At 41.6% G+C, this 24,202-nt stretch overlaps 1 protein-coding gene across 1 annotated transcript in view; it reads right to left on the minus strand.

Annotated features, from left to right (window-relative positions):
* The window catches only part of LOC120052048 (SH3 and multiple ankyrin repeat domains protein 2-like), a 176,118-nt gene that overhangs the window by 35,473 nt on the left and 116,443 nt on the right, over positions 1 to 24,202 (minus strand). The window contains exons 16-19 of the mRNA XM_038998913.1: positions 14,700 to 14,835; positions 14,426 to 14,506; positions 685 to 791; positions 425 to 548 (exon numbers count right to left, since the gene is read on the minus strand). Coding sequence (XP_038854841.1) covers positions 425 to 548; positions 685 to 791; positions 14,426 to 14,506; positions 14,700 to 14,835 — 448 coding nt within the window. The remainder of the gene's footprint in view (positions 1 to 424; positions 549 to 684; positions 792 to 14,425; positions 14,507 to 14,699; positions 14,836 to 24,202) is intronic.

Consider the following 24,202-nt stretch of genomic DNA (forward strand, 5'->3'; position numbering starts at 1 on the left):
CGGAAGATGGGCCTAGCTCGAGGCTAGCTCAAGGCTAACTGGTGCTTGCTTCGGGACAGGGGCATTAGCCAACAATAGCCACTCGGTCGCAGCTAGCTAGCTGTGATGATCCGGTGTAATGGTCCAGAGCTTGCGGCAGTAATACGGTGATGTGGTAGAGAAAAGCAGTCCGATATGCTCTGGGTTGATATCGTGCTGTGCAGACTGGAAGGTATTGACCGAGCTAAAGCTGGCTGGTGTCCGAGCTAAAGGTGAAGATCGCTAGCAGTGGCTAACAATGACTAATAGCTAGTAGCTAGTTAGCTGGCTAGCACCTAATTTGTCCAATATCACACTTAATGAAGCCAGTTACTCTCTGAAGTGAACTCTCTGGAAACGGTAATCATAGTAAAGTGCATGAGACATTAGACACATACACACACACCTATGGACTTCTGTCTCTTCATGGTGCCACCCTTGGCAAGAATACCCAGGAATGCCCCCCCTCGAGGACTGCCTGGCACAGTGGGTGGTACCACTGCCACTCCACCCTGGCGGTCGTACATTGACTGTAAACCAGATTGGGTAGGGTTAGAGTTTGACATATTCACAACACACTGAGTATTGACCAATAGCGTACTGTACAATGCTTTAGATAGAAACGTCTGCTAAATGGCATATACTATACTGTGTGGAGTAACTCACATTCATGTCAGTAGGCGTGACCAAACAGCGGCTGGAGGGGCGTGGCTTAATGGTGGCCACCTTCATGTCCACGGCATTCTGGGAAGGTGACACCTCGTCCACTTTATCTGCAAGACAAACCCCACCCCCTATGAGTGACAGGGTAAATAGGGCAGGACTTCCTTAAGCCTAAATATGTCATGGGCCAAATGCGTTCGCAAGCCAGTCATTTTCATGACCCCTTCCTCAGTTTCCAAACTAAACTGAGGCTGAAACAGAGAAAAAAGAAACACAATAAAATTACATTAAAAAACATGTAATTTTGGGAAGAGGCCAGCCTTGGAAGCCGTGCAAGCCTTATATAGCTTATATTATGTAATATTTAGTTGTATTCATTTTTGGAAAGGCTCCATGCATTTGGGGATGTTACTGTACTTAGAGTGACTTGAAAACATATCCTCTTCTTCTGACCATCTACACACAGAGGGAAGAGAGTGGATTCAGCCTTTACCAGGACTTCGATTAGTAACAACCTCTAATACACACATACGCACAAAGAAATGCGCACACACACACACAGAATCATACGAACATACACACATATTCTGACACTATGGGTGACTTCTTCTATCTGGCCATTTTCTGAGGCATGATGTGTATATATTCTGTTTCCGATGCCACTTCAGTAAATGAAACCACTCCAAATTCATCCATATTCCATACAATCTGTTATGCCGTGTAGATCCTGCTATTTAACATTATTGTTAATCTGTTGCCAATCTTTCCATTCATATGGGACTGAATTGAAGATTTATTCTAATTCATTTTTTTATATTATTATTTTATTTGACCTTTATTTAACTTGTCAAGTCAGTTAAGAACAAATTCTTATTTACAAACCTGGACGACACTGTGCCAATTGTGCACCTAATTCATGTAGCAGAATCAATAAAACAGATGGCATGAACCAGTTTTGAGATGTGAAAACCTCTGACAAACTTTGATTTTGGGGTGAACTATCCATTTAATAGCTCTTGAGTTACCTGAAAAAACCAAAGTTAAAATGTTCACCTATGTGACTATGCGTCTGACATAAGCAATGTTTGAAATATAATACCATGTTATCACGTTATTGAGTCTGTGATGTCCATTCAGGAGGCACAGAGATTAGACTGGAATAAAATCATGCATTCTCATTGGTGCAAACAATTACATTCAATGACAAATCAACTTACTACTGTCAATTCCATTTAATTTCCAGTCAATTCCGGAAGTGAACTGATATTCGGAATTGGAATTTTGTTTACTTTCTGAATTGTCACAGTTGGTATTCACGTAATAATAAGGAATTCCCCTCGACCATGGCCACAAAATGTGAAAAACCAACATACTTTCCTATTCACCCCCATTGTAAAAGAGACAACTTCGTTGTAGATTTTTTGTTATACAAGAAATAATAAAACATGCTGAAAAGCTGCTGTGTTGTTCAAAGTACATGGAGACAGGTCAAAAATCACCACCTACGGTTCGCAATGCTCCCACATAGGGAAATAGAGTTTACGAGAAGAGCCCTATGGCTCCAGGCTATTCGGTGTGGGAGAGTGGGTAATGTGGAGAAGAGGTGTCCAAGTAGGCTACACGTAGCTATGTGTGCGGAAAACATTGAATCACAGGTAAGACATTTAACTTGTTTAGTACAGTCTGTTTGTAACTCCACCCACTACTTGTACCTGTATAGTCCGTTTGTTTGTGTTGGTGGTCTTGGCTAGCCTAATGTTCCGGTTGGTAGCTAACGTAAACTCACCCCATTCCGTACAAATGTGCGTAACCACGACATTCAAACGAGGCTACAAAGAAAACTAATGGGACTGTAGCGACTGTGTTGACTTCAAAATCGGGGGTGTGAACTACGTTTCTATTCAAGCGTTGATCGACATGGTAATGGCTCTATAGTATTGGAGAAAAGTTGAAAAAACTGACCCTCCGTTACATCTTGACGTGTCATGTCGTAACGTACAGCACTCGTAAAGCAACTATTTAAAGGGGAGAAATTGTGCTTTACAATGGTATTGAAATTACAGTTGATCTGGAAGTATTACGTTTTTGGGGCACTAAAATAAGGTCAATTGTACGGACCAAGGCGATGTACGAGTTTACATGAGTTTACGTTAGTTAGCACTAACTCACTCAAGTGGCTGCTAGCATCATCATGAAAAGGTGCATGAGGGAAGTTTTTCTTAGTAGTGAGAACGCTAGAGAACAGGCAATGTTGAAAAGTAATCTTTAGACATGTACTTTTCTTAAATGTAGTTTTGTAATTGACTAAAACAAGCAGACAACAAGAATATTGCGTCTGAAAAAGGTGAAGTTTTTCCTGTGAGCCAATGGGGTAACCTAAGTATCCACAGGTTGTTTTCCTCACAGGCGGGCAGGATCATTCTATCTAATACCGACTGGGTCTATTGACCGGAATTTGAATGGAACTGACCCCAACCCTGCTTGTTGTACTGACTTTATCATGCAAACATTACCAGACAATGACACACTAAGTAGGTATGTTTCTCAGGGGGATACACATTTTGTAAATGATACAAAGACACTTTGTAAATATAATTTTAAAAAGATTGTTAATACAGTCAATAAAACCAATACACAAGTCAGTGATTTGTGGGTTAGTCCTCAAGTCATCCATACAACATACTGTACTTTGTGTGAAACATGCCTACGTAACTTACCACCTTTCTTTTTCCTTAGTGTAGCTTGGGAGGGATAGAGAAAGAATGCTCTGTATTTGATATGTGTATTTGACCCGGGTCTGATGAAAAGTACACTACATGGCCAAAAGTATGTGGACATCCCTTCAAATTGGTGGATTCGGATATTTCAGCCACACCCGTTGCTGACAGGTTTGCCGCCATTGGACTCTGGAGCAGTGGAAACGTGTTCTCTGGAGTGATAAATCACGCTTCACCATCTGTTAGTCCGACGGACTAATCTGTGTTTGGTGGATGCCAAGAGAACGCTACTTGCCAGAATGCATAGTGCCAACTGTGAAGTTTGGTGGAGGAGGAATAATGGTCTGGCTGTTTTCATGGTTGGGTTAAGCCCCTTAGTTCCAGTGAAGGGAAATCTTAACGCTACAGCATACAATTATATTCTACACGATTCTGTGCTTCCAACTTTGTGGCAACCGTTTGGGGAAGGCCCTTTCCTGTTTCAGCATGACAATGCCCCGTGCACAAAGCGAGGTCCATACAGAAATGGTTTGTCGAGATTGGTGTGAAAGAACTTGACCGGCCCACACAGAGCCCTGACCTCAACCCCTTCGAACACCTTTGGGATGAATTGGAATGCAGACTGCGAGCCAGGCCTAATTGCCAAACATCAGTCCCCGACCTCACTAATGCTCTTGTGGCTGAATGGAAGCAGGTCCCCGCAGCAATGTTCCAACATCTAGTGGAAAGCATTCCCAGAAGAGTGGAGGCTGTTATAGCAGCAAAGGGGGGACCAACTCCATATTAATGCCCATGATGTTGGAATGAGATGTTCGACAAGCAGGTGTCCACATACTTTTTGTAAATGTATATGCATGAAAAGCAAAATACCAAATTTGTAATTAGCAGCCATAGAGATAATACTCTATGACATTCTCTATCCTATACAGCAAGAAAAGACGGTATTAAAATAGCAATGAACAGTAAAATGAGTAGTAGAATTCATGCATGTGTCAACTGAGATCAGGGACATAACATACAATAGTGACATTGGCCTGACACTTTTCAGTTCAGCAAGATCTCCCTTTCTCTCTCTCTTAACCTCTCCTCTCTATCTCTATCCCCAGCCTCTCCTCTCTCCCTTAATTTATCTCCTCCTCTTTATCTCAATCTCTCTCTTCCTTTCCTCCCACTGTGTTCCTTCAGTAGTGTTATTGATGTGTAAAGTGTTTCTCCTGTTTTCTACCTTGCACACAGTGTTAATTTCGTCAACAATAACTATGATGAAAAACACTTGTCAACTACCTATTTTTTCCTGACAAAAACTATGACAATAATAAGATGAAAGACCCTGGAAAACAACTATAAGTTACTTTTCATTTCAGTGATGAAAATGTGATGAGAATTCCATGTGAGATTAATGGAAATTTAATTTGACATGAAGTTTGTTTTTAACTGTTTTGTCCAATCCTAAACATGCATGCATAACATTTCATGCAATCCCCTCATTGGCAGAATTAACATCTTTCAGTTGCCCGGTCTGATTGAGCTGATCTGCCTGGCACTCCCACACAGCTCCCAGGCGGTCACTTCAGTCATTAGTCAATCTTTTGAACTGATGCGAAGCCAGGACACTTGACTTGTAACTAAACTCAACTAGAAACAATTTTTACACTCTCTCTTACTTTCATGGAGGCTATTTTTGCTTCGATCACGTCAGAAGCTCTATTTTCCCATCTGTGCTGCAGCTCTTGTGCCACGGTCTGCAAATTCGAGTTGCGGTTGCTTTTTGCCTATGGGAAAAATGAATGCTATTTGTTGAATATTAGGAGAACAGTAATACTTCTGGCATTTTTGTGAAGCTCAAATTCTCCCATTTTCAACGAAACTGCTTCTATTTACCCCCTTGACAGGTACGATGGAGAAAAAATCAGAGCTGTAAATTGTTTAACCTCTAGCGAAGGCTTTTTAGCCTATATGGTTAATTATGAATGGCATTGGTTACAATCTGCCACAATATCAATGTTGCCAGCTAAAGTATACAAGTGGATAGTAGATCTAGTTGGACAACACTTTCTGAATGTGCACATGATGGAAGTTAGAGGTAGCCTAAATATTCATTATTTAAAGATGCACTACAGTGGTTCCTCCTTTAAAAGTTGCAAGCTTACACCGCGGGACTTAGAGGTACCCAGCGTCACGGCTTCATTGCTCCAGACCACCAAAAGGGGGAGTTAGAGCACTCATTATGCATTTGGGTCCCAAGGTTTTAATATGACCAATCATATCGAGTGGTTCCAATGACGAATTTGACGTGAGCCACCTGTCGCTTGCGACTTTCTTCAGCAAAGATGGCTGACAAAACATTACAGTGGAAGCAAATGTAAGTAACTATAACGTCATAACGAGTCAAGCAAACAATGTACAATTGAGAGGAATATGTTAGTTAAAGTAGAGACAAATGATTGTGCATATTTTTTTGTCATAAAGTTAATTTACGAAAATCGCTATTTAGCAAGGTTTTTTCCCAGTCATATCCAAAACCAGTTGTATCAAACTCCATTCTTTGAATGATGCTGTGTCTGCATGTACAGTTGAAGTCGGAAGTTTACATACACTTAGGCTGGAGTCATAAAAATTGTTTTTCAACCACTCCACAAATTTCTTGTTAACAAACTATAGTTTTGGCAAGTCGGTTAGGACATCTACTTTGTGCATAACACAAGTAATTTTTCCAACAATTGTTTACAGACAGATTATTTCACTTATAATTCATTGTATCACAATTCCAGTGGATCAGAAGTTTACATACACTAAGCTGACGGTGCCTTTAAACAGCTTGGAAAATTCCAGAAAATTATGTCATGGCTTTAGAAGCTTCTGATAGGCTAATTGACATTATTTGGAGATGTACCTGTGGATGTATTTCAAGGCCTACCTTCAAACAAAGTGCCTTTTTGCCTGACATCATGGGAAAATCAAAAGAAATCAGCCAAGACCCCAGAAAAAAATGTAGACCTCCACAAGTTTGGTTCATCCTTGGGAGCAAATGTCTGAAGGTACCACGTTTATCTGTACAAACAATAGCAAGTATAAACACCATGGGACCACGCAGCCGTCATACCGCTCAGGAAGAAGACGCATTCTGTCTCCTAGAGATGAACGTACTTTGGTGCGAAAAGTGCAAATCAATCCCAGAACAACAGCAAAGGACCTTGTGAAGATGCTGGAGGAGACAGGTACAAAAGTATATATATCCACAGTAAAATGAGTCCTATATCGACATAACCTGAAAGGCCGCTCAGCAGGGAAGAAGCCACTGCTCCAAAACCGGCATAAAAAGCCAGACTACGGTTTGCAATTGCACATGGGTACAAAGATCGTACTTTTTAGGGAAATGTCCTATGGTCCGATGAAACAAAAATACAAATGTTTGTCCATAATGATCATCATTATGTTTGGAGGAAAAGGCGGACGCTTGCAAGCCGAAGAACACCATCCCATCCGTGAAGCACGGGTGTGGCATCATCATGTTGTGGGGGTGCTTTGCTGCAGGATGGACTGGTGCAATTCACAAAATAGATGGCATCATGAGGAAAGGAAAATTATATGGATATATTGAAGCAACATCCCAAGACATCAGTCAGGAAGTTAAAGCTTGGTCGCAAATGGGTCTTCCAAATGGACAATGACCCCAGGCATACTTCCAAAGTTGTGTCAAATGGCTTAAGGACAACAAAGTCAAGGTATTGGAGTGGCCATCACAAAGCCCTGACCTCAATCCTATAGAACATTTGTGGGCAGAACTGAAAAAGTGTGTGTATGCAAGGAGGCCTACAAACCTGACTCAGTTACACCAGCTCTGTCAAGAGGAATGGACCAAAATTCACCCAACTTATTGTGGGAAGCTTGTGGAAGGCTACCCAAAACGTTTGACCCAAGTTAAACAATTTAAAGGCAATGCTACCAAATACTAATTGAGTGTATGTAAACTTCAGATCCACTGGGAATGTGATGAAAGAAATAGAAGCTGAAGTAAATAATTCTCTCTACTATTATTCTGTCATTTCATTCTTAAAATAAAGTGGTGATCCTAACTGACATAAGACAGGGAATTTTTACTAGGATTAAATGTCAGGAATTGTGAAACTGAGTTTAAATGTATTTGGCTAAGGTGTATGTAAACTTCCAACTTCAATTGTACAAATTATTTGTGACATTGTGGTTACAATAAAGAATGTAAACAAGTTGTAAACAAGATGTGCTCTATTTACAGTAGTGATGGACAACTGGAGGCATTTTGAAAACAGGTTTTCAAACACTTGTTTTTCACAACTGTACTGTAGCAGGTGTAGCCCATCATGCAAATGTTTACTATTAGCAGGACAATAGACTTTTTATAGCCCGGCTACTGGTGTGAAAATGCCAGACAAGTTCGATCGGGTTTAAATCAGGAGACCTACATGTAGAGTGAATTAAAACATTAAAAAAAAGATATACAGCAGACCGACCGAAGGTGTTGTAGGTCTTTTATTTGTTTATTTTTATTTAACCTTTAGGGTGGTACCATTCTGCTCATCTGATGAAGGTGCTCATGGATGAAATTCAAACTTTGAAGACCGAGATCGAGTCATTTAAGGCAGACCAGCAGAAAGAGAAACATTATCTGAGGGCAGAGATACGGGTGACAGCTGATGCATTGGTTCAGAGCCAGGCGGTACCAGGCGGTATTGGCGGAGAGTCACTCCTCATTTGTGGAGAGTCAGGCGGCATTGGCGGAGAATGACGTGTTGAAAAGAGGGAGGAATGAGAGGGCGTCACAATCCATGTCAGGCACACCTGTGAGCTCTGGAACTCTACCTCCGACAGGCATAGTCAACATACGTGGCGGGTTCGTCAGGTCGTCGGTTCACCCTGACATTTCCATTCCTCTTCTGACAACAGAACTTGACCAACTGCTCACCAGGCACAGCAAGGGCCGCCCGGACCGGTATGCTGTCCTGCTTTTCCAAGGATGTGTAACCGAAGAGATACCACGTGTGGGTACAGAATACAAACTGGGATGGATCCCGAGGCAAACGTGGCTTACCAGTGAACCTGGTCATCATTAATACTGTGTCTCAGAAGTTTCTGTCCATGACTGATGCAACCCGAAAAAGCATTAAAGACAGAGTTAATGAGTACTTGAGTTCACCAAGAAAGAATGGACATGGCTTTCTCTCCCTTATGTAAGGAATTAGGCACTTTCCCATGTTTACTAAAGTATGTACTGTAGGCTATGTTTACTTGTCAGACTGCACAGTAGCCTAATAAACAAATGCAGGTGGCTTGTCTTCAAAATGATTTATTATCCAAATGTAAAAGCATATACTGTACAGTACTGTATTTCTTCATCAGCATCTTTTATGCTTTCTTTAATAAAATAATGATAAAATTACTCTTTCAAAATGCTGATTATTTAGTTATGGATTCATGACGAATTACTATGGGAATAAATATCACTGAATTACAGAAATATTGGAACAAAGTTGTCTAACGAAGGTAAACAAATTGTTGCTTACTGGAAAATACTCTTTCAAACACAAGGTCAAGTTGTACAGCGCCATTATGGCTATTAGCAGGGCTATATTTTGGCCTTTATAAATATTATTTTGGCCTTAATTCAGATTACAATCGCTCACTGTCATTTCTTTGAAAACAAAATAATCTCCAAAATATTGTTTATATATACAGTGGGGAGAACAAGTATTTGATACACTGCCGATTTTGCAGGTTTTCCTACTTACAAAGCATGTAGAGGTCTGTAATTTTTATCATAGGTACACTTCAACTGTGAGAGACGGACTCTAAAACAAAAATCCTGAAAATCACATTGTATGATTTTTAAATAATTAATTTGCATTTTATTGCATGACATAAGTATTTGATACATCAGAAAAGCAGAACTTAATATTTGGTACAGAAACTTTTGTTTGCAATTACAGAGATCATACGTTTCCTGTAGTTCTTGACCAGGTTTGCACACACTGCAGCAGGGATTTTGGCCCACTCCTCCATACAGACCTTCTCCAGATCCTTCAGGTTTCGGGGCTGTCGCTGGGCAATACGGACTTTCAGCTCCCTCCAAAGATTTTCTATTGGGTTCAGGTCTGGAGACTGGCTAGGCCACTCCAGGACCTTGAGGTGCTTCTTACGGAGCCACTCCTTAGTTGCCCTGGCTGTGTGTTTCGGGTCGTTGTCATGCTGGAAGACCCAGCCACGACCCATCTTCAATGCTCTTACTGAGGGAAGGAGGTTGTTGGCCAAGATCTCGCGATACATGGCCCCATCCATCCTCCCCTCAATACGGTGCAGTCATCCTGTCCCCTTTGCAGAAAAGCATCCCCAAAGAATGATGTTTCCACCTCCATGCTTCACGGTTGGGATGGTGTTCTGGGGTTGTACTCATCCTTCTTCTTCCTCCAAACACGGCGAGTGGAGTTTAGACCAAAAAGCTCTATTTTTGTCTCATCAGACCACATGACCTCCCATTCCTCCTCTGGATCATCCAGATGGTCATTGGCAAACTTCAGACGGGCCTGGACATGCGCTGGCTTGAGCAGGGGGACCTTGCGTGCGCTGCAGGATTTTAATCCATGACGGCGTAGTGTGTTACTAATGGTTTTCTTTGAGACTGTGGTCCCAGCTCTCTTCAGGTCATTGACCAGGTCCTGCCGTGTAGTTCTGGGCTGATCCCTCACCTTCCTCATGATCATTGATGCCCCACGAGGTGAGATCTTGCATGGAGCCCCAGACCGAGGGTGATTGACCGTCATCTTGAACTTCTTCCATTTTCTAATAATTGTGCCAACAGTTGTTGCCTTCTCACCAAGCTGCTTGCTTATTGTCCTGTATCCCATCCCAGCCTTGTGCAGGTCTAAAATTTTATCCCTGATGTTCTTACACAGCTCTCTGGTCTTGGCCATTGTGGAGAGGTTGGAGTCTGTTTGATTGAGTGTGTGGACAGGTGTCTTTTATACAGGTAACGAGTTCAAACATGTGCAGTTAATACAGGTAATGAGTGGAGAACAGGAGGGCTTCTTAAAGAAAAACTAACAGGTCTGTGAGAGCCGGAATTCTTACTGGTTGGTAGGTGATCAAATACTTATGTCATGCAATAAAATGCAAATTAATTACTTAAAAATCATACAATGTGATTTTCTGGATTTTTGTTTTAGATTCCGTCTCTCACAGTTGAAGTGTACCTATGATAAAAATGACAGACTTCTACATGCTTTGTAAGTAGGAAAACCTGCAAAATCGGCAGTGTATCAAATACTTGTTCTCCCCACTGTATATATATATAGCCTTCCCGCTGTGGACGTCTATTTCAGCACCGTTTCGCGCTGCTCTCAGACAAGCATGGAGAAACAAATGTTAAATTATATTCTTAAGATATGTGTTGACTAAATATAAGTGAAGTCTTCTACATAATCAAGTTAGGTTTCTCCAGAAATAATTAATTAAAGATAACAAACTGGCTTTATTTACAAATTTGTGAGAATGTCTCACCCCATGTTCAAGAATTGCCTTTTTCTCGCTCACTCTAGGTTAAATGAAAACGAAATCTCCAAAATATTGTTACTTTTTAAACAAAGCGATTATTATTAATTCATTTAGAATTATATAAATTTGTGATCTGTATATAGATCTGTGAGAATATCTTAGAATATCTAACGGGAAATGCCCATTAGATATTCATTTAGAATCCTCCAATCCTCTAAATGTAATTATTGGTGGAGAGTCATGTCATTGAAAAATATATATTTAGATATACTGTAGGCTTACCATAGGCAAAATGAGTCTCACTAGTGTTGAGTAATGTGCTGTGTCTTATTTATTTAAAGAGCATATTGAAGTTAGAAGCAATAGGATTTGAAGCAAAAGCCTACAGCTATTTTAGCACCGTTTCGCGCTGCTCTGAGACAAGCATTGGGACTGGACTTGATAAATCAATGAGATTTTTATTTTCACTTAATCTCCGTTTGGGTATTGGTTTGACTAGAATTAGAAAATTAGGGTGCAGAAATGTTATGCTCTTAGTGTAACCTTTATTTAACTAGGCAAGACAGTTAGGAACATATTCTTATTTACAAGGACAGCCTACTCCTTCCTCCTCGTCCGGGAATTGAACCCCGGTCTCCTGCGTGCCCTGCCCGCACAATTCTTTAGGTAAATAGCCCAGTACTGTACGTACTGCTGACCACTACGTTGTACAGCGCCATATTTCCGTTCCATCCTAACGGAAACCCAGAGGGTTTTTATTGGAATAGAAACATCATAATATTAATCAAATTAATTAAGCAAGTACCAGTAAAAGGTTTGGACACATCTACTCATTCCTGGATTTCTTTATTTTTTTAAATATTTTCTACATTGTATAACAATAGTGAAGACATCACAACTATGAAATAACATATATGGAAACAGTTAAGAACAAATTCTTATTTACAAGGACAGCCTACTCCTTCCTCTCCATTGGGGAATTGAACCCCGCTCTCCCTCGTGTCCGCATTCTGTAGTACAGACATGGCCTGCTCCCCCTTATGTAAGGAATTAGGCACTTTCCCATGTTTACTACAGTATGCATTGTAGGTTATGTTTACTTGTCAGACTGCACAGTAACCTAATAAACAAATGCAGGTGGCTTATATCTTCAAAATGCATTAAATGCTTTATTATTCAAATGTAAAAGCATATACTGTACAATACTGTATTTTCTTCATCAGCATCTTTATGCTTTCGTTAACAAAATAATGAAAAAATACTCTTTCAAAATGCAGATGTTAATTTAGTTATGAATCCGTAACGAATTACTATGAGAATAAATATCACTGATTTACAGAAATGTTGGAACAAAGTTGTCTAATGAAGGCAAACAATTTAGAATAGTTATGCTGTAGCCTACTCCCGACCATCACGTTTTACAGCGCCATATTTTCCATTTCATCCTAACGGAAACCCAGAGGGTTTCGTTTTTCTCGGAATAGAAACACCATAATATTAATAAAATGAATTAAGCCAAATTTCTTAAAATCAATCCCATATACTATGTTATTACAAAAAAGGTTTTAAAATCTCTGGTAATGCCAATATGGAAGACTATCAAATGCTTCTCAAAGATGCCCTCTGGTGGTCAAACTAGCACTAACTTGCATTAACAGAAACAATGGGTGACAATTAGATAACGTGGCACAGAATGCTGCAGCAGCCCACAAGGTCTCCTGCAGTATGACACAACTTTTAAAGGAGAAACCACTGTATGCCATTTCCTGGTTACAAAAACTTCAGTTTATGTGACAAAACAAGTATAGTGTGGAGAATCATTGTACCATCTAAAACGCTGTGAAATATCTTTTCCATAACCAAAAATATTGTATTTTCAGCTGTTTGAAGCTGGTGTACAACACTTTAAGTAAAAGACGCAAAAACTAAACTTAAGAACGGGAAGCATAGAAATAGCCAACATAGAACATATCTACTGATTCTTAAACTTGCTTTAAAAGCGAATGAACGATCTATAACTCACATTTCTATGTGAATTTGGTCAGGTAACCCAAAAAGTTACATATTGCAGCTTTAATAGAAAAAAAATGCACTGACTATTATGTGACTAAAATGGCTATGACTAAAACGACACAAAAATTGTCCCGAATTTAACTAAAACTAACAAAGGATGAAATTACTAAAATGTGACTAAGACTAAAAATACATTGAAAATAGAGGCCAAAATTAACACCACAAGTTTCATCCCCATTCACCCTCTCTCTGTTTCTCTCTCTTCCTCTCCCTATGCCCAGTCTTCTCTCTCTCCCTGGTTCCCTGCCATTTTCCCTCTCTGTTTCTCTCTTTCTCCCTATTCCTTGTATTTGATTTCTCTTCTCTCTCCATCTCTCTTTCCCCTAGCCGAGTTAGAATGGTGGTGCTATAGCGTAGCGTGCGTCCCTAGCTACCCACCAGTTCCGCCTCCTCTCACCGGTGGTCTAGAGCAACCCTTCTCAGAAGCGCTGACTGTTCCCTCTGTCAGAACACATTACCACCACACTGCGCTCCCATTCCACACACGGTCCCTCGAATGAGATCTTGGCCCAACACACATACACCCATTCACACGTGCACACACACACTCACAAACAGAGAAGCATAATCACACACGCAGATGCACGCTCTCACACACAGACACACATTCACAACCGTGTCTGTGTTTCTTACTCAAATCAAATTGTATTGGTCACATACACATGGTTAGCAGATGTTAATGCGAGTGTAGCGAAATGCTTGTGCTTCTAGTTCCGACAGTGCAGTAATATCTAACAAGTAATCTAACAATTTCACAACAACTACCTCATACACACAAGTGTAAAGGGATGAATAAGAATATGTACATATAAATACTTAAGATTTCCTAGGGTAACAATGTAAGAAATAATACATAAAAAACTAAATACTGCATAGTTTCCTAAGAACGCGAAGCGAGGCGACCATGTCTGTCGGCGCCATCTCGCTTCCACTCAAAGACACTAATGCAACTCTAATGCCATCTTTACAACATGCCAGCTCCTCGTTTCCATGGTAGTTACACAAAAAAAAATCTGTGGAGGTATTTTCACAAACGAACGCTTCTCATGCAATGATGCAGAAAATCACTGTGAGAAATCCCAGTGATAAATAATAGCAAAAATATTACAATAATACATGGTTAACATAATTAACAGCATGTTTTGGTTTGAACCAATGGGCTTGACACTACAGCTTAGCTTCACGGGTTCAAAAGATGAATAAAACGTCAATGAATCAGCATGTTGAATATGTTGAATATTAGATGCACTTCCCACACCAGTATGCAACATAGTGTATGTTTAGCTCCACTCCTTACCTTTACTGATTTCCACTAATGGGAGATAAATAACAAACCAATAGGGACAAAAGGGAAAGAACGAAAAGAGGGCGTGGTTAGAGAGTCTCGTCTCAGTGACTCCTTTGTGAGATCCTATCAGATTGCCCCTTACCTAGTTCTTCCAGTTCAGAGGTCATAGACTTGGAGCGCATAGACAAGGCGGTGGTGGGGGCTCTCTTTGGCGGTGGGGGGGCTAAGAGAAAGAGAGAGAGAGAGGCCGAGAGAAAAATACATTTTGAATTGGGACTTTATTGGCACATTTCAACACCCAAAATACATTTAGCATTTTTGCATGAGCGTTGGTTGTTGGGACAGCATTGTGCTACTACTGAAGGTGGTGCGTACATTTTTCTAGCATAACATGAAGTGGTGTAGGGGTGTAGTACCTTTTTTACGTGCGGTATCCTCAGGGTCCATATTCCTGCTGACCGTTACCACTTTGATGATGAGGCTGTTCCCTGCATGACGGATCATGTTGACCACCTGCCTGTGGCCCACCTTCACCACATTCTCTTGGTTCACCTAACAACACACACAACACACACTCTTACAATACACATATTTATATATCTGTGCTCTAACACACACACACACACACACACACACACACACACACACACACACACACACACACACACACACACACACACACACACACACACACACACAACAGTATAACACAATACAGTTATGACGGTGTGAATTTGGTCCAGTAACCATGGAACCTAATCCATTCAGATATTCCAGAGTGAAACCATGTAATGCCAGAGCACAGACCACATGTGATACTGATACTAACACACACACACACACACACACACACACACACACACACACACACACACACACACACACACACACACACACACACACACACACACACACACACACACACAGAAAGAGTGGTATTTAGGGAAGTTGTTACTATCATACATATATTTTTACAAGAGAAACTGTTGTGTTTTTCAAAATGTAAACAAATGGGGATCACACAATACTAAAACTGGAACAACATTCTCAGTAACGGTTGCACAAGAAGAACTGTGTGCAAACCACTACCACAAATATTAGAATGAGCGCCCACCTCTAGCTGGGCTTGGTGTGGGCTAACACCTGTGTGGGCTGGCTTGTGTAGGGCTGATATGGGATAGCCTGTGTCTGGCTATTCTAGGCTAACCCGTGTCGGGCTGGTGTGAGCTTGGTGTCGGCTAACCCGCATTGGGCTTGGTGTGGGCTGGCCCATCTTGGGCTGGTGTGGGCTAGCCTGTGATGGGTTGGTGTACGCTATACTGTGTTGGGCTGGTGTGGGCTTGGTATGGGCTGGCACGTGTTGGGCTGTAACCAGTGCCTGTCACCTGGTTCAGGTTATCAGTCAACCTACCAGGATATTTACAAACAGCCCAGGAAAGAAATCATAGTCATAATAATAATAGTCATTGCAAAGCACACTGCCCTATCCCATCTAGACAAGAGGAATACCTATGTAAGAATGGTGTTCACTGACTATAGCTCAGCATTCAACACCATAGTACCCTCCAAGCTTTAAGCTCGGAGCCCTGAGTGTGAACCCCGCCCTGTGCAACTGGGTCCTGGACTTCCTGACGGGCCACCCCCAGGTGATGAAGGTTGGAAACAACACCTCCACTTTGCTGATCCTCAACACAGGGGCCCCACAAGGGTGCGTGCTCAGCCCCCTCCTGTACTCCCTGTTCACCCATGACTGCATGGCCATGCACGACTCCAACTCAATCATCAACTTTGCAGACAGCACACAACAGTAATAGGCAAAATACCTGCCCTACAGGACACCTACAGCACCCGATGTCAAAAGAAGGCCAAAAAGATCATCAAGGACAACAACCCCCAGAGCCACTGCCTGTTCACCCCGCTATCATCCAGAAAGCGAGGTCAGTACAGGTGCATCAAAGCTGGGACTGAAAAACAGCTTCTATCTCAAGGCCATCAGACTGTTAAATAGCCATCACTAGGTGGCTTCCACCCAGTTACATAACCCTGCCCCAAATACATAGACTTGAAATCCCTGGCCACTTGAATAATGGAACACTAGTCACTTTAATAATGTTTACATATTTTTGCTTTGCTCATCTCATATATATATACTGTATTCTATTCTACTGTATTTTAGTCTTTGCCACTCCGACATTGCTCATCCTAATATTTATATATTCCTTAATTCATTATTTTACTTTTAGGTTGTGTGCATTGTGTGTATTGTTGTGAATTGTTAGATATTACTGCACTGTTGGAGCTAGAAACGCAAGCATTTCGCTACACCCACAATAACATCTGCTTAACATGTATGTGACAAATAAAATTTGATTCTGAGATGTATTGGCTAACGACACAATCATTGGTGCTTTTTTGTGCTTGTGCACATTAAATATCGTTAATGTAGGGCTCATAAAATGTATTTAATACATGGCTCATCAGGCTCAGGCATCAGGTTTGAATTTTCATTCTGATCAAAGTTCTAATCAAATCCAGACATATTTATATGGTCTATAATGCTTTTGAATGACACTTCCGGTTTTGGCGGGAATTACCAGGTTACCTGGGAGATAAGTGATTTATTCTCGGGGTGGAACATTTGTAAAGTACCCGGAAAATATTCAACCCTAATTTTAACCATCTTTATTCCAACCAATTCAATTCATACTAACAATGTAAGGAAGATTGGGGCTAGTTGATAAAAATACATAACATTCAACGTGAAGTATTGTCCTTTCAAGTCATGTGTAAAAAAGTTGTTTAAGATAACATTTTCTTTAGCCACCATAAGCTAACAGTCAATGGAAGTAATAAGGGCACTAGAGCATGTTTCTGAATGGCAAAATCTACTTTAAGTAACGTCAAACGAATATGGAGTTGATTTGAGTTGATTCAAGATGATTTGGACATTTAAAAAAACACTTCCATTGATTGTTAGCTTGTGGTGGCTAAAGTTATCAGAAGTTCACAGTAGCTGTTTAAAACACCACAACAGCTAAGCAGTGATTTGGACTGCTCATGAATTTAAATAAATTATTACTCTGACACTTTTAAAGTGATGCCCCCCTCTGTCCCAAATAAGTCTATATAACACAGTTGTTGTTAAAATCTTTATATCACAAACAGAACTGGAGTTATAACCAGTTATAGGAGGGAATGTAATTTATTGAATGGTTTTCGCCCATTGCCCCTCCTTCTCCTGACATTAAGGCCTGCTCCCCTCCTCCCGACAGTTGAAGGTGCTGTGCCCAGTTGATAATCATCCCGGATAATCATCCCATTTTTCTAAATGTATAAAGTTGCCAGTGCGAAGTGATGCGCATTTCGTGTCTGGAACAGTGATAATTTGAAACAGGGCTCAATTTGGCAAGCTAACTTTTTTTGGGGGGGGTATTATTTTCGATATACAGAATAAACTAAATCAAAAATATTGACTTAGTTTATTCTGCCTGTTCTTTTGAATTTTCCAAATGGATTAACAATTCCACATTAAACACTGCATGGTTATGAATTAAAGCCACAACATCAGTTTGGTGAGTAGGCCTATTTGTTTTATTTATCCTTTATTTAACTAGGCAAGTCAGTTAAGAACACATTCTTATTCACAATAACGGGCTACTATCACGCCCTGACCTTAGAGAGCCTTTTTATTTCTCTATTTGGTTAGGTCGGGGTGTTATTTGGGTGGGCATTCTAGTTTTTCTATTTCTTTGTTGGCCGGGTATGGTTCCCAATCAGAGGCAGCTGTCTAACGTTGTCTCTGATTGGGGATCATACTTAGGCAGCCTTTTTTCCACCTTTAGTTTGTGGGATCTTGTTTGTGTGTAGTTGCTTTCTGCACTGCATGTAGCTTTACGTTAGTTTTTGTATTTTTTTGTTCTTTTTCGGTGTCATTTAAATAAACGTAAAATGTACGCCTACCACGCTGCACCTTGGTCCAATCCATCTCTAAACGAACGTGACATCTTACCCGGACAAACCTGGACGACGCTGGGCCAATTGTGCGCTGCCCTACGGGACTCCCAATCACGCCACTCGGGAGGCCTAGGCTTAATGATTCTCATGAAAATACGCTCTTTGCCTTTATCAAACTAATGTTTTTGCATTTTTTCAGTGTGGAACCTGTTTATATTTAGGGGGTTATAGCCTAGGCCAGAGATGGGCAACTTTGATGGAGGTGGAGGCCTCATTACGAGGGGCCACAGTGGCAAAACATTTTAGCGGCCCGTCGTGACAGCGAAGACAAAAAATATATATTTTTAAATAATTTCCTGCAATTATGCAAATTCTGCCATTGGGCATAGAGAAAATGTTGTCATTTTAAAGCACATTTGTGCAATTCTACACATTTTGCCATGGGTCTGAGAGAAGATTTAGCAGTTGTATAACTCATTTCATGCAATTCTGCAAAATGTGTAGAATTGCACAAATGTGCTTTAAAATGGGGTGTAGAGAAAAATGAGCAGTTTTACAGATTTATTCAAAAGGTGGAGGCAAATGTTTGCAGTTTTTAATATGATAACTGATGATCAATGGGCCCCACCCCGGTCAGTAAATCGATCATGCTTACTAAAAGTTTCAATAGCTGGCCGCTAGACTAATTTACCAATCTAATTTTTTTTTGCTGACATTGGCTAATTGAGTGACTGCTGATGCACAACCAAACTAGAAATTGCACCTTGTGTATTCTATTATTCTAACTCTCAACAGTAAGTTGAGACCCCGACTGAGTCCACCCCCCAATTTAAAATAAATAAATATATTTTTATGTTTTAAATTGGTCCGCAGCCCTACAAAGGGGCCACCAGTTGCCCATCTCTGGCCTAGGCTAACCAATTCTAAATGGCACTAGCAGTTCGCAAAGTAGCCTAAGAGGAAAATAGACGGGACTCAATTATTTCCAAACTGCAGATCGTTGTTAGAACCCATACTGTATTTCCCTACTTCAATCAACCAATACATTTTGAATGTGATAAAACTGACATCATTGTCAAGGAATGTCGCTTGTGTAGTATCCCATCAGGTACGTTTTATAGGCATTTATTTGTGTAGGCCAAACGGGAGCTTGTGTGCACACTCAGCACGCGCGTGTGTGTGTAGAGGGAGCGGTCGGGGACGCGATGGAGTGAGTAAGACACAGACGGGAAAGGGAATTTAGGGAGAAGAACTGTTTAGTGCTTGGATTGATTTCTTTTTTGTTGAGCCCTGCAAATGCACATGTACAAATGGAAAACTAAAGTAAAAGCAAATTAACAATGTCTTCAAGACAACATTTATTTTTATTTTGTGGACAAAATGTAACTTACCCGTTCAGGCAGCAACAAATCACATTCCACTAAATAGTTTTACAGTATACAAAAAAAAAGGGATCTCTGGTTAAAGATCTAGTTTTAACGTCCGTTCAAGTACTCGAGTACCCGTAGTCAATGAGAGCGTACAGAAAAGCATACACACTACAGAACTGGCTTTGTATAACAAGTGAGGGAGCAGTGTGTGTGTGTGTGTGTGTGTGTGTGTGTGTGTGTGTGTGTGTGTGTGTGTGTGTGTGGGTGTGTGGGAGGGAGGGAGGGAGGGAGGGAGGGAGGGAGGGAGGGAGAGAGAGAGAGAGAAAGAAAGAAAGTGTGTGTGTGTGTGAATATATGAGTGTGTCGTGTAAGAGGGGCTTTTATGTTGAACGCAGGCAGGTTACTTGTTAAACCCACAGTGGAGGGGCTGTACATTTGTGGAAGATTAGAAGCACAGCCTCTTGTCTTGTGGTGTGTGTTTGTGTGTATTCCCTTGATGAAAGTGGGAACAGGGAAACTTCAAAGCAGGCTCATTAAACGTTACCTGCTCTCCAGAGTGTGCGAGTGCATCAGTGTGTGTTTGTGTGCCTAAGGGAGAGAAATGATGTGTGTGTAAATGTTTGGTGAGTATGCATCGTGGTTTATTTGTTTGTGTATTTATGGTGAATCTTTCTGTGTCTGAATGAGTGTGCTTGTAGTGATGACGCACAACTCCAGATAGAAGAATCTGGATTCTGATGAATCATGCTGCTGAGCACGGAACTATCAAAGGATGAGTACACACACACACCGACACACATAAAACACACACACACACACACACACACACAAAAAAACACACACATACACACACACACACACACACACACACACACACACACACACACACTTGAAGTCGGAGATCTACATACACTTAAGTTGGAGTCATTAAAACTCATTTTTTAACCACTCCACAAATTTCTTGTGAACAAACTAGTTTTGGCAAGTCGGTTAGGACATCTACTTTGTGCATGACACAAGTCATTTTTCCAACAATTGTTTACAGACAGATTATTTCACTTATAATTCACTGTATCACAATTCCAGTGGGTCAGAAGTTTACATACACTAAGTTGACTGTGCCTTTAAACAGCTTGGAAAATTCCAGAAAATTATGTAATGGCTTTAGAAGCTTCTGATAGGCTACTTGACATCATTTGAATCAATTGGAGGTGTACCTGTGGATGTATTTCAAGGCCTACCTTCAAACTCAGTGCATCTTTACTTGACATCATGGCAAAATCAAAAGAAATCAGCCAAGACCTCAGAAAAAAAAATGGAGACCTCCACAAGTCTGGTTCATCCTTGGCAGCAATTTCCAAACGCCTGAAGGTACCACGTTCATATATACAAACAATAGTACGCAAGTATAAACACCATGGGACCACGCAGCCGTAATACCACTCAGGAAGGAGACGCGTTCTGTCTCCTAGAGATGAATGTACTTTGGTGCGAAAAGTGCAAATCAATCCCAGAACAACAGGAAAGAACCTTGTGAAGATGCTGGAGGAAACAGGTACAAAGGTATCTATATCCACAGTAAAACGAGTCCTATATCGACATAACCTGAAAGGCCACTCAGCAAGGAAGAAGCCACTGCTCCAAAATCGCCATAAAAAAGCCAGACTACGGTTTGCAACTGCACATGGGGACAAAGATCATACTTTTTGGAGAAATGTCCTCTGGTCTGATAAAACAAAAATAGAACTGTTTGGCCATAATGACCATCGTTACGTTTGGAGGAAAAATGGGGAGGCTTGCAAGCCGAAGAACACCATCCCAACCGTGAAGCACGGGGGTGGCAGCATCATGTTGTGGGGGTGCTTTGCTGCAGGAGGGTCTGGTGCACTTCACAAAATAGATGGCAACATGAGGAAAGGAAAATTATGTGGATATATTGAAGCAACATCTCAAGACATGAGACAGGAAGTTAAAGCTTGGTCGCAAATAAGTCTTCCAAATGGACAATGACCCCAAGCATACTTCCAAAGTTGTGGCAAAATGGCTTAAGGACAACAAAGTCAAGGTATTGGAGTGGCCATCACAAAGCCCTGACCTAAATCCTATAGAAAATTTGTGGGCAGAACTGAAAAAGCGTGTGCAAGCAAGGAGGCCTACAAACCTGACTCAGTTACACCAGCTCTGTCAGAAAGAATGGGCCAAAATTCACACAACTTATTGTGGGAAACATGTGGAAGGCTGCCTAAAATGTTTGACCCAAGTTAAATAATATAAAGGCAATGCTACCAAATACTAATACAGTGTATGTAAACTTCTGACCCACTGGGAATGTGATGAAAGAAATAAAAGCCGAAATAAATAATTCTCTCTACTATTATTCTGACATTTCATGTTCTTAAAATAAAGTTGTGATCCTAACTGACCTAAGACAGGGAATTGTTACTGGGATTAAATGTCAGGAATTGTAAAAAACGGAGTTAAAATATATTTGGCTAAGGTGTATGTAAACTTCCGACTTCAAATGTATATACACACACACACACACACACACTGTCGTAGCTGAATCAGAATTAGTTAGGTAACATAGATAAATAAGATGTTTTATTTACTTTCATAATATGCAGAATATCAGAAAGGGAGAAGGGCTCCACTATCTCTGTGCGCTAGTCACTCCCTTCTTTTCCCATTGGGGGGAGGAGTATGGTAGTGTCTGGAACCATTATACCACCCCTCTGATGTTGAAACTTATCTTTCATAGTATATGACCTAGAGGCTCACTCCCCTTAGTGAGCTTCTCCAGGGTGGGGAGAAGAGGGGGTGTATTTGAGATGGGAGTATCTAGATTTGACAATTGATATATGCCATTGGATGAGGTAATGTTTTGGTCCTAATGTCCTGGAAATCAGGATCGACAACCACCTCCGAGAATGCGTGAGACAGCGCCTTTTTGACACCCCCCCCCAGTATCCCGGATTCCTGAGCACCCCAAGCCCAGCAGTGAGGAGCCCATACAGCTGGGACGCACACATCTGAGCCCACAGGTGCGTGACAGGCACATGCGCGAAGGCTGCTGCCGCTACTGCGGAGGTCTCGACCATCTCCATGCCCAGAGCTGACAGGAAACACCAGGGCTAACCAGGACAAGGGGAGAGCCATGACGAGCTGTGCAGTTACCTCCCGGCTACCCAGTCACCGTCTGTCACTACCTGCAACCCTCCACTGAGACAACTGTCAACACCAGATTCAAGCCTTCGTGGACTACAGGGCTGCAGATAATTTAATTAATTTAATTGATCACGACTTTGTCAGAGAATTACAAATCCCCTGCGTGAAGTGCCCCGTCCCTCTGAAAATACAAGCCCTCGATGGATGGCACATTGGCGCCGGTCAGGTGGAATATCAGACCAAGCCCATTTTACTGCAGGTTGGGGTGAACCACTCAGACTCTTAGTTTTTTTTAAATCACTGCTCCCGAGAACCCCCTTATCCTAGGGTACCCCTGGCTAGCGCTACATAACCCATTATTCTTCTGGTCCACGGGACACCTACTAGACTGAGCTAAGGACTGCCATGCTAAAAACCTAAGACCCCCATCAAGAGCCTCGTGTCCTCCTGCATCCATTGAAGACCAAGATTTCTCTGCTCTCCCTCCTGAATACGTCGACCTCCGGGAGGCCTTCAGTAAGAGAAAAGCTTCCACCCTTCTCCCCCCATAGTCCATACGACTGTGCCATAGAACTCCTATCCGGCTCCATACCTCCCCGAGGCCGTCTGTACTCCCTCTTGACCCCTGAAGCAGCAGTCATGGACAATTACATTCGGAAGTTGCTCGAGGCAGGTTTCATTCACCCCTCTACATCCCCAGCTGGTGCAGGCTTCTTCTTTGTGGGTAAGAAGGATGGAGGCCTGCGTCCTTGCATCGATTACATAGGTCTGAACAGGATAACGATCAAGAATCGTTACCCCCTACCCCTGATGTCTGCTGCCTTGGAGTTGGCCCAAAGGGCCCAATTCTTCACCAAATTGGACCTCTGCAACGCTTACAATCTGGTGAGAATCAGGGAGGGAGATGAGTGGAAAACTGCCTTTAACACCCCTAGTTGTCACTATGAGTATTTAGTCATACCTATCAGATTATCCAACTCACCGGCATACTTTCAAGCATTGGTCAATGACAATCTTAGGAATAAGTTGAATCGGTTCATCTTTGTTTACCTCAACGTTTACCTGACCTTCTCCAAAACCCTTCCGGAACACATACTGCATGTCCGCCAAGTCCCGAGACGCCTCCTGCAGAGCCAACTATATGTCAAGAGAGAAGAGTTACACATATCCCAAGTGTCCTTCCTGGGTCACATTATCTCTACCACAGGCATCCAAATGGACCCCGTAAAGGTTCAGGCCTGTGCCGACTGGCCCCGTCCCACCTCACTCAAGCAGGTCCAGCGGTTCCTCGGGTTTGCCAATTTTTACAGGTGTTTTATATGCAACTTTGGTGCGGTGGCAGCAACTCTCACGGTCCTAACCCGCAAGTCGCAGACCCGGTTTTGCTGGACTCCCGAGGCTGACAGGGCATTCATGGAGCTCAAGGGACA

The sequence above is a fragment of the Salvelinus namaycush genome, chromosome 1 (genome assembly GCF_016432855.1).
Source record: "Salvelinus namaycush isolate Seneca chromosome 1, SaNama_1.0, whole genome shotgun sequence".
Taxonomy (NCBI): Eukaryota; Metazoa; Chordata; class Actinopteri; order Salmoniformes; family Salmonidae; genus Salvelinus; species Salvelinus namaycush.